Source organism: Eschrichtius robustus, chromosome 11, assembly GCF_028021215.1.
Source record: "Eschrichtius robustus isolate mEscRob2 chromosome 11, mEscRob2.pri, whole genome shotgun sequence".
In the NCBI taxonomy this organism is placed as follows: domain Eukaryota; kingdom Metazoa; phylum Chordata; class Mammalia; order Artiodactyla; family Eschrichtiidae; genus Eschrichtius; species Eschrichtius robustus.
The window spans coordinates 14,182,716-14,196,705 of record NC_090834.1 but is presented as its reverse complement, the minus strand read 5'-3'; the positions used below and the strand labels follow the sequence as shown (position 1 = coordinate 14,196,705).

At 57.0% G+C, this 13,990-nt stretch overlaps 2 protein-coding genes across 16 annotated transcripts in view; one reads left to right on the top strand and one right to left on the bottom strand.

The window, feature by feature from the left end:
• Positions 1-10,474, top strand: part of PHLDB1 (pleckstrin homology like domain family B member 1) — a 45,445-nt gene extending 34,971 nt beyond the window's left edge. For 14 of the 15 annotated variants that reach the window (XM_068554971.1, XM_068554970.1, XM_068554968.1 and 11 more), the window contains 5 exons: positions 603-749; positions 2,632-2,748; positions 3,028-3,130; positions 7,976-8,061; positions 9,028-10,474. In XM_068554971.1, coding sequence (XP_068411072.1) covers positions 603-749; positions 2,632-2,748; positions 3,028-3,130; positions 7,976-8,061; positions 9,028-9,168 — 594 coding nt within the window. In that variant the 3' untranslated portion in view covers positions 9,169-10,474. The other variant, XM_068554977.1, reaches the window with a different exon arrangement.
• A 247-nt stretch (positions 10,475-10,721) lies between these two features.
• Positions 10,722-13,179, bottom strand: TREH (trehalase). The gene is given in 8 exon segments (XM_068556039.1): positions 10,722-10,918; positions 11,164-11,217; positions 11,478-11,590; positions 11,945-11,971; positions 11,974-12,031; positions 12,298-12,385; positions 12,387-12,430; positions 13,150-13,179. Coding segments are annotated over 8 exon segments (567 nt in total). The 3' UTR covers positions 10,722-10,765.
• Between the last annotated feature and the right edge of the window lie 811 nt (positions 13,180-13,990).

Here is a 13,990-nt window from a genome sequence, read left to right as displayed (position 1 = left end):
TAAAACATCACCCACATGCTCTGTATTTAATGATTTGTTTTAATGACTTAAAATGTTTTGATAATGGCTTTCGTAACTTCATTTTCTCCCCATAAAATCTGAAGTTCAACTATAAATGTTTCTCATTTGGAGTTTCAGAGGGCCTTCACTTAGTGATTAGGTTGTTTAGACAATCCATGTCCTAGGAATTCAGATAAAATTATAAAAGCCCCATTTTTTTATTGAGTGCTTCCTTCCTGCCAGGGTTAGTGATGGGCATTTACTCACATGATCTCATTTAATTTTCGCTACAATCCCAGGAGTAGGCACTCTTGGCCCCATTTTACAGATGAGGCAACTGAGGCTTAGGGAGTTTGTCAGAGTCCAGAGCTCATAGTGGTGGTAGAGCCAGGATTTGAAGCCAGGTTGGTCTCACTTTAAGGCATTTACCCTTGTCAGCCAGGTCCTTAGAGAGGGTGGGCTTGGAGGATGACGGCCCCTCATGCCAGGCTGCCCTCTGAGGTGGGTGCCTCCTGTGGCTCTGCCCCGGCCTGAGGAGAGGTGGCGGGGACTTGGGGGGGAAGAGGGCACTGGTGGGCACTGAGCCCGGGCTTTGGGGGCAGGAGCGGGAGATGGAGCTGAGGCGGCAGGCCTTGGAGGAGGAGCGGAGGCGGCGGGAGCAGGTGGAACGGAGGCTGCAGGGCGAGAGCGCCCGGAGGCATCAGCTCGTGGAGAAGGAGGTCAAGATGCGGGAGAAGCAGTTCTCGCAGGTGAGTGGGTGGTGGGCTTAAGGGTAGGGCTGAGGAGGGGTCGGGATATCCCAGGGTACTACCCCTGCTGGGCTGTAGAGCCTGTTCTCTCCAGAAAGGATTGCACAAGCAGAATTCTACCTGGGACTTGTTTGGCCCCAAGGAATAGGGACCCACTCACTGGGGCTTGTTCAAGCCCGTGTGCGCGCGCGCGCGCGCGCGCCTGTGTTGATTGGGTTGTGGGGATGCGGCAGGCCACCTTTTAGAGAAGAGGGTCTGTACGGGCCTTCCAGTGATGGGAGCTGAGTCAGAATCAGGGTGGCTACCCTTGGCCTCTCGCAGGGGCCTCACCTCTGCCTCGTGAGTCTGCACTGCACCTCCTTCCTGGTCCCTGATGCCCTCCTGCTCCTGGCTTTGTGGCTGTCCGAGCCTCACTCCACCAGACCCTTGGGCTCCAGGCCCCACCACCAGCAGCTGGCCTCACTCTGACTTGCGGTTTACATCTCCAAAAGAGAATGTACTAGTTTCTCCTTGGGACAAGAATCCAGCCTTACATAACAGCCAACCCTGGGGCTTTTTCCTTACACAGGAGACTTGAGCAGAGCGGTTGAAGGGAGAGGGAGGAATTAGGTTGGGCAGGGAAATCGACTCGTGTGTCTGGTCCCAGACCCTGGGCCCCTGGGAGAACCTGTGAGAGTCAGACAGGTTGTCCCTTCCTCTGGGGGTTTCCATAGGCCTCCCCAGCATGGGGGTCCTACCCAGCAGTGACTGGCGAGCATAGCTCCATGGGTTCCTAATGACGCTGCAACATGAATTCTAAGGGGTGGATTGGCTTTTGGGAATTTAGAAATAATTAGAAACTCTGTGGGTTTTACCTCTGTGTTTGGAATCTTTTGCTAAATGCCTGGTTCCCCTCTCCTGTCTCTGTCAGTGGTCTCTTTGGGACTCTCTTCTCTAGCCCCCTGCGCTGGGGCTCAGGAATGGCTGCAGGGGCCACCAGCTTTGGGGAGGTGGATGGAGTCAGCTCATCTTGGGGGCACCTCCGGGAAGTTGAGCGTTTTGTCTCTTCTTCTTCTTCTTTTTTTTTTTTTTTTTTTTTTAATAAATTTATTTTTATTTATTGATGTTTGGCTGCATTGGGTCTTCATTGCTGTGTGCGGGCTTTCTCTAGTTGTGGCGAGCGGGGGTTGCTCAGCAGTTGTGGCGCAGGGGCTTAGCTGCTCCGCGGCACGTGGGATCCTCCCGGGCCAGGGCTCGAACCCGTGTCCCCCGCGTTGGCAGGCAGATTCCTAACCACTGCGCCACCGGGGAAGTCCCTGTTTCTTCTTTAAATAACTTGTGATGTTTCCTTTTCATGTCATTCTTACGTTCTTCCTCGAAATAAAGAGGAGAAAAAAATTCCAGTTGACTGAGAATTCTAGTTAAGTATCAGAAATTTTGAGGTGGAACAGACCTTAGAGATTCTCTAGTTCAAAGCCCTTGTTTACATACAAGGAGATGGAGGCCCAGAGAGGGACTGTGTCCCAAACAAGGCCCCACAGGAAGTCAGAGACCAGGCTTCTTACTGGGCTTTTCTTCCAAGAGCATGTTCACATCTGGTCCTTTGCTTTGTTCCGTTCAGCCCAGGAGGGGGAGGAGGGGCAGGGACAGGACAAGGACAGCCGTGTCTGGGAAACTGAGGCGTAGAGCCGTTCAGCAGTTTGCCCAGGCCTGGGTGGAGTCAGCACAGGCGTGCCAGGTCCCTGCTTTGGCCAAAGCCCCATGAAACCAGAGTGACAGCCAGGAGGCTGGGGAGGGAGTGATAGCAGGCTTTCGGGGGGTTCAGGACTGAAGCCAAGGGGCCCGGGCAAGGGAATGACAGGGGAAGAGAGGGGCCCCTACCGATCCTACCCTCTGCTCCCAGGCACGACCCCTGACCCGCTACCTGCCGATCCGGAAGGAGGACTTTGACCTGAAGACCCACATTGAGTCCTCGGGCCACGGAGTGGATACCTGCCTGCATGTGGTGCTCAGCAGCAAGGTACAGGCACGCAGGGCCCCGGGGCACGGGGTGGGTGTCGTGGTGGGGACCCCATGTTCAGAGGCACCTCCTGGGTCCTCGGAATAGTGGCCTCAGTTCCTGCCCTAACACCAGAGGTCTCTGTCCCAGGACCAGGTGTGCTGTCCTGAAGAGATGTTGGGGACAGGCCCCCCCCCCCATGAATACAGGCACAGGCGATGGCACTGACATTGCTGCTCAGGGAATAAAGGTTTAGGGGCCGCACATTTGGGTCTTTCTTCACCCTTGCATCCCCACCAGGTCTGCCGTGGCTACTTGGTCAAGATGGGTGGCAAGATTAAATCATGGAAGAAGCGCTGGTTTGTCTTCGATCGACTCAAGCGCACCCTTTCCTATTATGTGGGTGAGTTCCCCCAAGACTGCCCCAGAACCAGGACCCCTGGGCTCTGTCACCCAGGACAGCGGGTCTTCTGGAAACTTCCAAGTGGGGCCCAGGGGCTTGGGCTGGGTCTTGTCCTCCCGTCCCTGAAAATGTACAGAGTATACCTGGTTCACCTCCATTGATTTGTTCACTCATTCATTTTTTCAGCAGTATTAACTGAGCATCTAATAAGTTCCGGGCACTATTCTAGGCTCTGGTGATAAGCAACGTGGCCACAGCTCTCTCTCCCTTGGAGCCTTTTGTCAGGGAGGCAGATAGTGAACAAAGAATGATGGGAGTGCTGTGGGGGACCCCAGATGCTGGGGGCGCATGGAGTCCTGTGGATTCCCCTCCGGGCAAGTTCCTGCAAAGGCACCAGCACAAGCAGCTAAGCAGTGCCCGGGGCGCTCAGGGCAGCCCTGAGGACAGCCCCCTGGCCCATCCTGCTCCCTCAGCCCTCTGCACCCAGCCTCCAGCTTAGTTTCCCATCCCTGGAATTCCCTCTGGACAGTTCCCACGTGGAGCGTGGGGTGCTGTATCATATCCTAGTCAGGACAGGCTAGGCTGTGCTGCGGAAGCAACCTGTCCTAAGATCCCAGTGGCTCAGAACCCGCGTTTTCCTTCTTACTCCTGGTACGTGTCCATGTACGTCGTGGGTTGGCGGGGGCTCTGCTCTGTGTCAGTGTTCTCTTGGCTTCAGAGCATGCCTTTCTAGAACGTTGCTGGCTGCGGTGGCAGAGGGTAAAGAAAAGCCTGATTGGGTTGGCACTGGCGTTCAATGCCCCAGCTGGGGTCTGTCCCCAAGTCACTAGTGGGTCTGTTCTGCCAGTCACCCGGCCCCACCCAACCACAAAGCCGGGAGGAGCGGCCCTGCTGGGAGCCTGGAAGGAGAGGGCCGGAGGGTTTGGTGCTGGAGTCGCGCAGGCCTGGAGCACCCTGCTTCCCCCCTGACCTGGTCCCCAACCAAGTGCCATCCCTTCCAAGAAGCCCTCCCTGACCACCTGGGCCCTGGGTACAGGGAGGGAGAGACACGTGCGTCCCCATGTTTCCACCTAGGCTGGGGAGGGACTTTGTCAGGATTGAGAGGAACAGACCCAGGAGGACAACTCCATCTTAGGCAGGTTGAGGTTGAAGTGCCCCTGGGGCATCTAGGGTTACGAGAAAGGTCAGGGTTAGAGGCGGAGTGAAAGTTGAAGCTGTTGGAATAATAATAATAACGATAATACTAATGATAGCAGATCATACTTACCGAACACTTGTATGAGCCAGATGCCGTGCTAAGCACTCTACGTGCCTCATCTCATTTAATCTTCACAGTGATCTTGTGAGGGAAGCACTGTTTTTACACTCATTTTACAGATGAGGAAAATCAGGCACAGAGAGGTTAAGTAACTTGCCCAAGGTCTCTCAGCTGCTAAGAGGCAGAGCTAAGACCGATCTTGGGCAATTAGACTTTAGAGCAGAGAAGAGGGAGAAACAGAGCTGCACTCTGGGGCAGGTCCACCCTTGTGAGGAAGGAGGAGAAGGAGGCACCAGCAAAGCGAAAGGGGCTAGGAGGCAGGAAGCCACATGCCAGGTGCTGGGCTGGTGCTTGGCGCGTGTGACCTTCCTTAATGTCTATGAAGCAAAAGGAGACCCAATCAGACGGGGGAGGGGGAGGGCAGGGCGGAAATGGAGAAGGAGGCCAGCCAAGGGAGCAGACATGTGCAAGCAGGGGGTGTCACCAGCGATGATGGATGCTGCAGAACGGCCAAGAGTAATGTGGACCCAAAGGCCATTTGATTCAGGGACTGGATCTTGACGAGAGAATGGTTTCCACCACGTACCGGGGTGGGAGCCAGATTGCATGCGATCCGTCAAGGGTAGGTGGGAGGTAAGGAAGCAGAGGCAGGAATGTGTCACTATTTCCAGTAAAGGAAGAGATGGGAGAGAACAGAGGCTGGAGGGAAGGCCAGGCCCAGGGGCCAGGATGGGGCTGGGTCCATGTTCCGAGGAGGAAGTGCCGGATGGAGGTGGGCCTGTGGCTGGATCAGGGCCCTGGGTGTGCCTTGCCTGTTCCTTGAACCTGACATTCTCCCTGCCCTTGTCTGGACCCTCCTCCCACCTACTCCATGAAACCCCTCCATTCTACAGGGTCCAGATCAGAAACCACCTCTGTGAAGCCTTTCCTGGTCCCACCTCACTGGGAGCGGTTCCTGCCCTCCGTTGTTAACTCCTGTGTTATACAGGGTCCCTCTGCCATGTGGTGTCAGCCCTGGGGCATAATGATGTCATGACAGATGCCACGTGTATTGTGCCAGACACTGTGCTGAACAGTCGGAGTGTGTTCTCTCACTTAACACTCGTGACTGCCAGTGACCCGTAGGCGTTCTCTTGGAGTCCTAACCATGCCCAAGTCACACAGCTGATAAGCAGCTGTGTGTCTGCTTTCCTTTCCCCCGAATTGTGGGCTCCTAAGAGAAGGGTCTCTGACTTCTTTGGATCCCAGTGCCTCGGACTCATTTATTCAACATTGATTGAGCACCTGCCGTGTGCTAGGACATAGCAGTCAGTGTTGGAGAGCTAGACCTACGAACAGATAAAGGAGGGTTCAGATTCAACACCGTGAGAGCTGTACAGAGGAACATCCGTGCTGTAGGGGCACAGGAGAGCACAACCGTGCACGCCAGTGGTGACAATGGCAATGGGTCTTGAAGATGACATAGGAGTTTGCCAAGGGAATGGGCTGGAGACCATTCCAGTGTCGGCAGAGCGTACTGTTAGGGGACTGTGAGAAGCTCAGCCTGGCCAGAGAGAACTTGTGGTTGGTGCAGGGGAGGGATGTGAGGCAAGGCCAGAGGGGCGCGTTGGCACCGGCCTGTCAGGGACCTTTGCCAGGCCAAGGAGGCAGCAGCTTCCAGTGAAGGAACCGGCAGAGACGCTTGTGAGCCGAGGCAGCAGGATTCGATTTGCTTCCGGAAGCTCCCCCCTCGGCATCAGGGCCAGCGAGTTGAGGGGCAGGGGGCAGGGCAGGGGCACATTAGGAGGCTGTAGCAGTGATCTGGGATCTGTGCCTCGGCCTGAAACGACACTGGGGGTGGGGGAAGGTGCCAGCCATCGCGGTCTGAGTTTAGTGATCTTGTGGCCTTTCCTTTGTGACTTGGGCTCAGTGCCCAGGACGTCAGTTGAGGTGCCTGCTCGGTGTCTGCCCCGAGACGGGATGGCCCGGGCCCTGTGCTTTCCCCTGCCAGCGCCCTGTCCCTGCCACCCGAGCGGTCATCTGCTCTGCGAGTTTGCCCACCTCCTTCCTGCCACCCCTGCCTCCAGATGCTATATGCTTCCTTCTGTTTTTTACTGTTGGAGTTAAATAGATAAATGCATTCATATAGTTCAAAACTCAAAACACATAAAAAGGTTTAAATTGAGCATTACGCCCCCTCTCACTACAGGTAACCACCTTTAAATCTCTTGTGTATCCTTCTAGAGTATCTTTAGGGGAATATAAACAAATGCAAACATGTATTCTTACCCCTTTTCTTACACAAAAGGTAGCACCCAATACATTCCTTGTTTTCCTGCTAATGTATCTTAGAGATCTTTCTATCTCAAATATATCTATATCTAGGCATATTTTATAGATTTCTTTTTTTTTAATTAATTAATTTATTTTTGGCTGCGTTGGGTCTTCTTTGCTGCGCACGGGCTTTCTCTAGTTGCATCGAGCGGGGGCTACTCTTCGTTGCAGTGCACGGGCTTCTCATTGTGGTGGCTTCTCTTGTTGTGGAGCACGGGCTCTAGGCGCATGGGCTTCAGTAGTTGTGGCTCGCAGGCTCTAGAGCTCAGGCTCAGTAGTTGTGGCACACGGGCTTAGTTGCTCTGTGGCATGTGGGATCTTCCTGGACCAGAGACCAGGGCTCGAACCTGTGTCCCCTGCATTGGCAGGCGGATTCTTTTTTTTTTTTTACTTTTATTTATTTTTTGGCTGTGTTGGGTATTTGTTGCTGTGAGTGGGCTTTCTCTTGTGGTGAGCGGGGACTACTCTTCGTTGTGGTGCGCGGGCTTCTCATTGTGGTGGCTTCTCTCGTTGCAAAGCACGGGCTCCAGCTGCGTGGGTTTCAGTAGTTGCAGCACGTGGGCTCAGTAGTTGCGGCACGTGGGCTCAGTAGTTGCGGCACATGGGCCCCAGAGTGCAGGCTCAGTAGTTGTGGCGCACGGGCTTAGTTGCTTCGTGGCATGTGGGATCTTCCCGGACCACTGAGCCACCAGGGAAGTCCTCAGATTTATTTCTGAATCTGTATCTATATCAGATATTTCTCTGTCATTCTATTAAACAGCTGAATGTATTCTCATGTGGCACACTCTAATTTACTTAGCCACCTCCACTTGATGGATACTTGGCTTGTTTCTAATCTTTCATGACTATAGGTACTGCTGTGGTGAAGCTTGTAAATTTGTTGTTGTGTACATGTGTAAGATAAATTTTCGTTAAGTGTAAAAATTGGCTCGAGGGGCAAACACCTTTCTAACTTTGGTCGATGCAGCCAAACCACTCCTAAGGGTTTACCAATTTATACTCCCACCTGTCAGATTTATTACACCGCCTGTTTCTCCACAGACTTACCAAAAGTGTGCTGTGTATTTTGGGTGTATTTTTGCCGTTCTGATAGGTTAGAAGTGGTATCTCGGTGGAGTTCTAATTTGCATTCTCTATCATTCTGAGTGAGGCTGAACACTGACCATGTCTTCCGGGCTCCCTGCTGGGCTGTGTTTTGGAGTCCTGGGAATCACTCCATTTCCCACATGAGGACGCGCGCCACGTCCACGAGCCTGGCCCTTATTCCTTTGCAGACAAGCATGAGACGAAGCTGAAAGGGGTCATCTATTTCCAGGCCATCGAGGAAGTGTACTATGACCACCTGCGCAGTGCAGCCAAGGTGAGGGGCAGAGGGACAGCCCTGGGGAAGGAGGGGGCCCAGCAGGGCTCTGTGAGCAAAGGCCTCCAGCCTGCCCTCTTCAGAGGCTCGGACCCATCTCTTGTTCTCTTCGTAAACTTTCTCTTCCTCTCTCCCTCTCCCCTTCCCAGAAGAGGTTTTTCAGCTTCACTATGGTGACTGAGGTACCCCTCCCCATATACCTGTAACCAGAACTACTGCACATTAATGCCTCCTGTACCCTTCTCGCCCCTGACCCTTGACTCTCCCCTAAGTACCCCCCTCCTTCCCCCAGGCCTGATGGGGGGAGCCAGGTGGGTTGCAGAGAGCAGGAAGCCCCTGTGGGCGTGAGTACGCTTGCTTGCCTCCCAATCCTGAGATGACGGTAGGATGTCTCCATCCGTGGGGGTGGGCAGTGCAGAAGGGATGGCTACAAGGGGAGTAGGGGGCCCTCAGAGACTAGATCTGGTCAAGAGGATTGGTAAACAGGAGACGTTTGAGGCTGGGACCATCTGCCTTCATGCAGGTCAGCCTCCCTCCTGCCAAGCCTCAGATGCCCACTCCATCCCTGATCTCTGCCCTTCTGGGGTCCTGGGGACCAGCATCCCACTTGTAGCTTTTTCCATCTGTTCCTCTTTTGCTGAGAAGAGACTCTGGTCCTCACTGGAACAGACCTTTGAGACTGAGTCTTTCCCTTTTGTGCCTGCGGGTACCAAGGAGCAGTGCCCCCGCCTGGCAGCGTCTGTCCCTGCCAGGGTCCAAGGACTGCCCAGCTGAGAGGAGGGGACCGTCTCAGTTTGGGGCCCACCTGGTGGTAGGGATTGGGCTCTGGGCCTATTTAGGGCTCAGCCTCGAGCTCCAGGGCGTCCTGGAGTCAGAGAGAGGAAGGGCGGACGGCGAGGCAGATGCAAGATGCTCCTGGCCTTCGTGGGTGGGCCCTGGCTTAGACCTTCCTCTCTCCCTCGGCAGAGCCCGAACCCGGCCCTCACCTTCTGTGTAAAGACCCACGACCGGCTGTACTACATGGTGGCCCCGTCCGCAGAGGCCATGCGCATCTGGATGGATGTCATCGTCACCGGGGCGGAGGGCTACACCCAGTTCATGAACTGACCGAACGGGCCTCGTGGACCCTCAGGCCGGCCCAGGACCCATGCCCAACTGCCTGCTGCTCCACTCGCCCCGGAGACAGTCACGCCCTGGGCCTCAGGCCTCACACAAGTGCTCCCAGAGGCCCTGGAGGGCGGAGCATGACTGGGGTTTTGTACAAGAAGTGACTTTGTAATGTTCTGTAAGGAGCTCGTCCTGTGAGTTTCTGAGCTCCGGCCCCCTAAAGAACCGGCCAGGAGATAAAAGTTGGGGAGGGGGCTTTGCTGCCTCCTGGGAACCCAGAACTTGCAATAACCCTTCAGGGTCCTGCCCCAGGCCCAGCCAGGCTGAGCAGCTGTCACAGAGGGGCCCCTCTGCTCTGACCTGGCACCTGCGCTCCCCAACCTGTGTTCTCTTTTGTAAAGGACAAATCATGGTACCAGAAACTGCCAAAGATCCCCTCTTGCCTCAGCTCCCTTTGCAGGGGCCTTGGGGGCTGAGCAGAGCCACGTTCAGAGCGGGGTAACAGCTCAGGCGGTGTACTTCTCAAACCCCGCTCTACCCCATTGTTGTCCTGCGTTTATATTTTTTATTACTTTGCTGAAGGGCCAGAGACGGAAAGTGTCATCCTTGAGGTCCCAGCCCTATCACCTTTTTGCAGACCCATCACCATGGTCACCACAGTGACGGCTTCATCGCCATGGTTACATACTAATTGCCATGGCTCCATGGCTCAGCCCACTGCTTCAGCAGGGGACCCATCTGAGGGTATGTGCCATCATCTCTCCAGCCCAGGCCCTTGGGCATCTCCTGCTGGGGGGGAAGGGACTGAACACCTTCTCCCTGCCCCCTGCCTGCGTCTCCAGGCCCTGATACACAGCCTGCTGGCTCCCCTGTCCAGCCCTTCCCCTTCCACTCGTGCCTTGCCTAGAGCCAGAAGGGGTGAAGCTGGGAACTAGAGACCAGAGGAGGAGCCACTGGATGGGAGAAGAAGCTAGACGGGCTGTCCTTGGGGTTCTGTTATAGGGCTGAGTTTCTGACAGACAGAGGGCTGTTCAGATTCTCCCTGATGGAAGTCCTGAGCAGGAGAGGAAGCAGCAGAGGGGGGGGCCCTGAGGTCTGGTTGCCCTCCCTGCAGCCTCAGAAGGGGGATGAAATGGAGAGCAGAAGACCAGGCCTCCAGCTGTCTGTGCTCAGCCCTTTCCGCCTTAACACTAAGCCCACCTCCCTGTCCCCCTTCCCAGCCCTGGGCCATGGTTGCTGGGTCCAGGCTGGATGTTTTTCAGTATTTGTAAGCATCTCAGCAGAACAATAAAGCATTTGGACTATGTCTTTGGGAGGCCTGGTGGTGGGGGACATGGGGTTGGGATACGTGGGGTAGGAGAGCTAGGTCTCCCCACAATGCAGCATTTCCACCTTATTAGATGTTCCGGGAGGGACCCAGGGCCCAACCGTGACTTCCAGGTCCCTACCCTGCCCCCACTCCACTATGACCAAGGACCGGCCTGGGGGTGGGGGGTGGGCTCTCCAGGGATAAAGGATCAAGAGGCAGGAGAAGGCAGGGACTCATGTGGAGGTTTAATTGGCAGGAGCTGGAGCCAGATGAGGGAGTGAAGGCCCGTCACTGAGGCAGGAGGCTGAGCAGGAGGGTAAGGAGAAGGGCAGCTGCAAGGCAGTGGGGCTCCAGGAAAGCTGTGTGGGTCCCCGAGCTCAGCCGGTCACCATAGCGGTCCAGGAGCATCAGGACCACACCATTGGTCCAGCCAAACCCCTCCTGGAGAGAGGTGAGGTCAGTGGGGCAAGATCTCTGGGGAAGGCCCCCAAGTCCTTTTATGGGGTATGGGATCCCCACCTAGAGGCTCTGGCCCTGCATAGCCCCAGGGGTACCAGGGAGCACCAGTCAGCCTCCTCCCTGGGGCCCACCTCCATGGAAGAAACTGAGGCCCAGAGAGAGGAGGTCATGGTCAGTTGCAGGGACAGCAGAGCCCCGAAGTTCCCTGGAGGATGTGGCCCACTCACCTGAACTTCATACTCCCCTCCACCACCTGGGTGTCCACCATTGCTGACATCATACTGGGGACAAGAGGACGGGCTCTAAGGTCAGGCCCTACCCCAGCCCCCCAACGCCAGGCCTCTAGGGAAGCCAGAAATGGGAGCCCCTTAGGGAGAAGCTGTTCTGGCCAGCAGTTCTGACCCCTGCAGTGCCCAAGAACGGCCACCAGGTGCCGCCACTGTCCCCGGTTGTGTGGGCCTGGGCTTTGCACAGCCTGACGATTCCTCCATCTCCCCGTGGGGAGGAGGACCCCGAGGGACTGGGCTCAGGGGCAGCTCACCCTCTCATACTTGGCTGACTTTTTGGAGTAGATGTCACAGTTGGTTCGGATCCAATTCTGGGCCAGCTGGAAAGCCACTTCCTGGGCTCTGGCTGAAGGAGACTTGGCCAGACCTGGACCCCACCCCAGGCAGGACCCTGAATCTCCAGAGCCCCCATCCCAGGGGGAGCAGAGGCCTGAGCCTTGTTCTCCTCAAGGAGGGAAAGAGGCCCGGGCGCTTAGCCCTCCCTCCTGGAGCCAGGGGCCAACCTGCTCCCGATCATCCAGGCCTGGGTGTGGAGAGAGGAGGGCCGATTCCCCTGACAGGTGGAGGTAGGTGTAAGTGTTTGCTGAGTGAGAGGCTGAGAGCAGAGGGGCCAGAGAGGGGCCTCTGCCTCATTTGTTCATGCCTCCCCAGAGCCAGGCCGGCGGACCCTCTACCCCCGTGGGCTGAGGCCCTGGGAGAGGCCCCACCCCCGCCTCCTCACCTCTGATGAGCAGGTCCTGCAGGGGGCCCAGGCGTTGGGGAAGTCCCACTGCTGGCCTGTCTTCTGGTAGGTGAGGATCCAGCTGTCCTAGAAGGTTCCAGACGTTACCATGAGTGTACGTGGGGGCTGGACAGGCAGCCAAGAGGCTGGGCCCTCCTGAAGCCAGGTGTCCCCTGAGGGGCCTTCTCTTCTTGGCTCACAGCTGCCCCCTGGTGGCAGAAGTGGGACCCGCAGGCTAAGGCCCCGGGCGGAGCGGGGTGTGGCTGCCGCTTGCCAGAGGTCACAGGTCAGAGTCAGGGAGTGAGCAGGTGACCCTGCCCCCAGTGTAGCAGCCCGCCCTGCTGCCCCCTCGCCTCCAGGTATTTCAGAGCCTTGTCCACGTTGCCCGGGTCAGAGAAGCCGCCAGCCCAGAGAGGAGTGTGGTAAGTGGGGTAAACTTCCAGATCTTTTACGCTGAAGGCCATACTTGAACCAGCCACCTTTCTCCTTGTCTCACAGGCCAGCCTTCAGCGCGGCCTAGCTTGGTTTCTGCAAATTTTAGTACATCACAGCTTGGGAGTCATTCTCCCGGGTGGCACTGGGTTTAGAAGGAGTAACCAGAGCCCCTACTCGGGCCCTACAGGACTCTCTAGAAAGAACTTCTGAGGGGGAGGACGGGAACATCTACTTCTAACTCCCCACCTTCTCCCTGGAGCCCTCCCCAGCCTCCCCCAGGCAAACCGAGCCTGTCCTCCACCCCCAGGCTGCCCCGTCCTTGCCCTTTACACCACGTGGTGACTGTTCACTCCCCTGTGGGATCCCTCATCCCTGCGTTCCTGCGGTGAGGCCTCTGCTCAGGAATGATAATTGCTACTGCTGATCGTGGCCCAGCCCTGTGCTCAGCACACTCTATCACGCACTTTCTCTCCTTTGTCTGAGGCTCAGAGAGGGCAGCAGTTTGCCCCCAGCTGCACAGCACCTGTCCTCCAGCCTGGCCCCAGGGCCCTGGCACCCACTGGCACAGGGCAGTGCTCCAGGGTCGCGTGCCAGCTTGGGCCACTTCCTCACCAGCCCCTCACCCAGTGGGAGCAAAGCCGAGCCCCTTCCACTCCTCCCCTCCGAATCCCTGACAGGCTGACCTCTCTCCCACTAAAACCACCTCACGTGTGTAGAACTGGGAGGGGATGAACAGAGAAAACACCTGATGTGGACACAGCAAGCCCCACTCTGGTCCTACTGTGCTCTCCCTTGGCCATGTCCGTCCACATCCGCCTCACTGGGGAAAGGTGCTGGGGTTTCATCCACACCTGGGCCAGAATTGGGGGGCCCTGATCCTCTGGGCCTGGCTTCACAGTGGCAGCCGAGATTCGGGGGGCACTGGGAGCCAGAGGAAATGGTCCCCCCCAGCTAGGCACTGGGCTGAGCGGTCCAGGCTCCTGCACACCGTCGTGCTCTTGCTGGGATGCCAGAGGCCAGCATGTGGGGACCAGCAGACCGGACTCCCCACGGCCCGGGCCTTGACCAAGGCCACACGGCTGAGCAGCCCCAGAGCCAGAACCCAAGCCCGGGCTGCCTGGCTCCAAAGCCCGCGGCTGCCAGGGCCTCCAGCTTCCCAGCCTCCTACAGCCCCCACTCCACGTGGGTCCCAGGCCCCCTGTGCCCTCTCCCCGGACTCCAGGTGAAGCCAGAGGTCCTCAGCCACCCTGAGCAGTTCTCTCTGATCTACTCAGGACACCCCTTCATTGTGCCCGGCGGGCGCTTTGTTGAGTTCTACTACTGGTGAGCGGCCGGGGGCTTCAGGGCAGGGAGCGGGGGGTGCGCGGGGGGAGCCCGTGGCCCGCGGGGCGTCCTGAGTGGGGTGGTGTGATGCCTGAGCTGTCCTCCCCCCAGGGACTCCTACTGGCTGATGGAGGGTCTGTTCCTCTCTGAGATGCCCCAGCTGGTGAAGGGCATGCTGCAGAACCGCCTTCCTACGGTGGGCACCCCTCCCCGTGCTGCCCTGCATCCCCGTTCCTGAGACCTCCCAGGACGGGGCTCGGGCAGGGTGCCTGGGGGGAGATGGTGCTT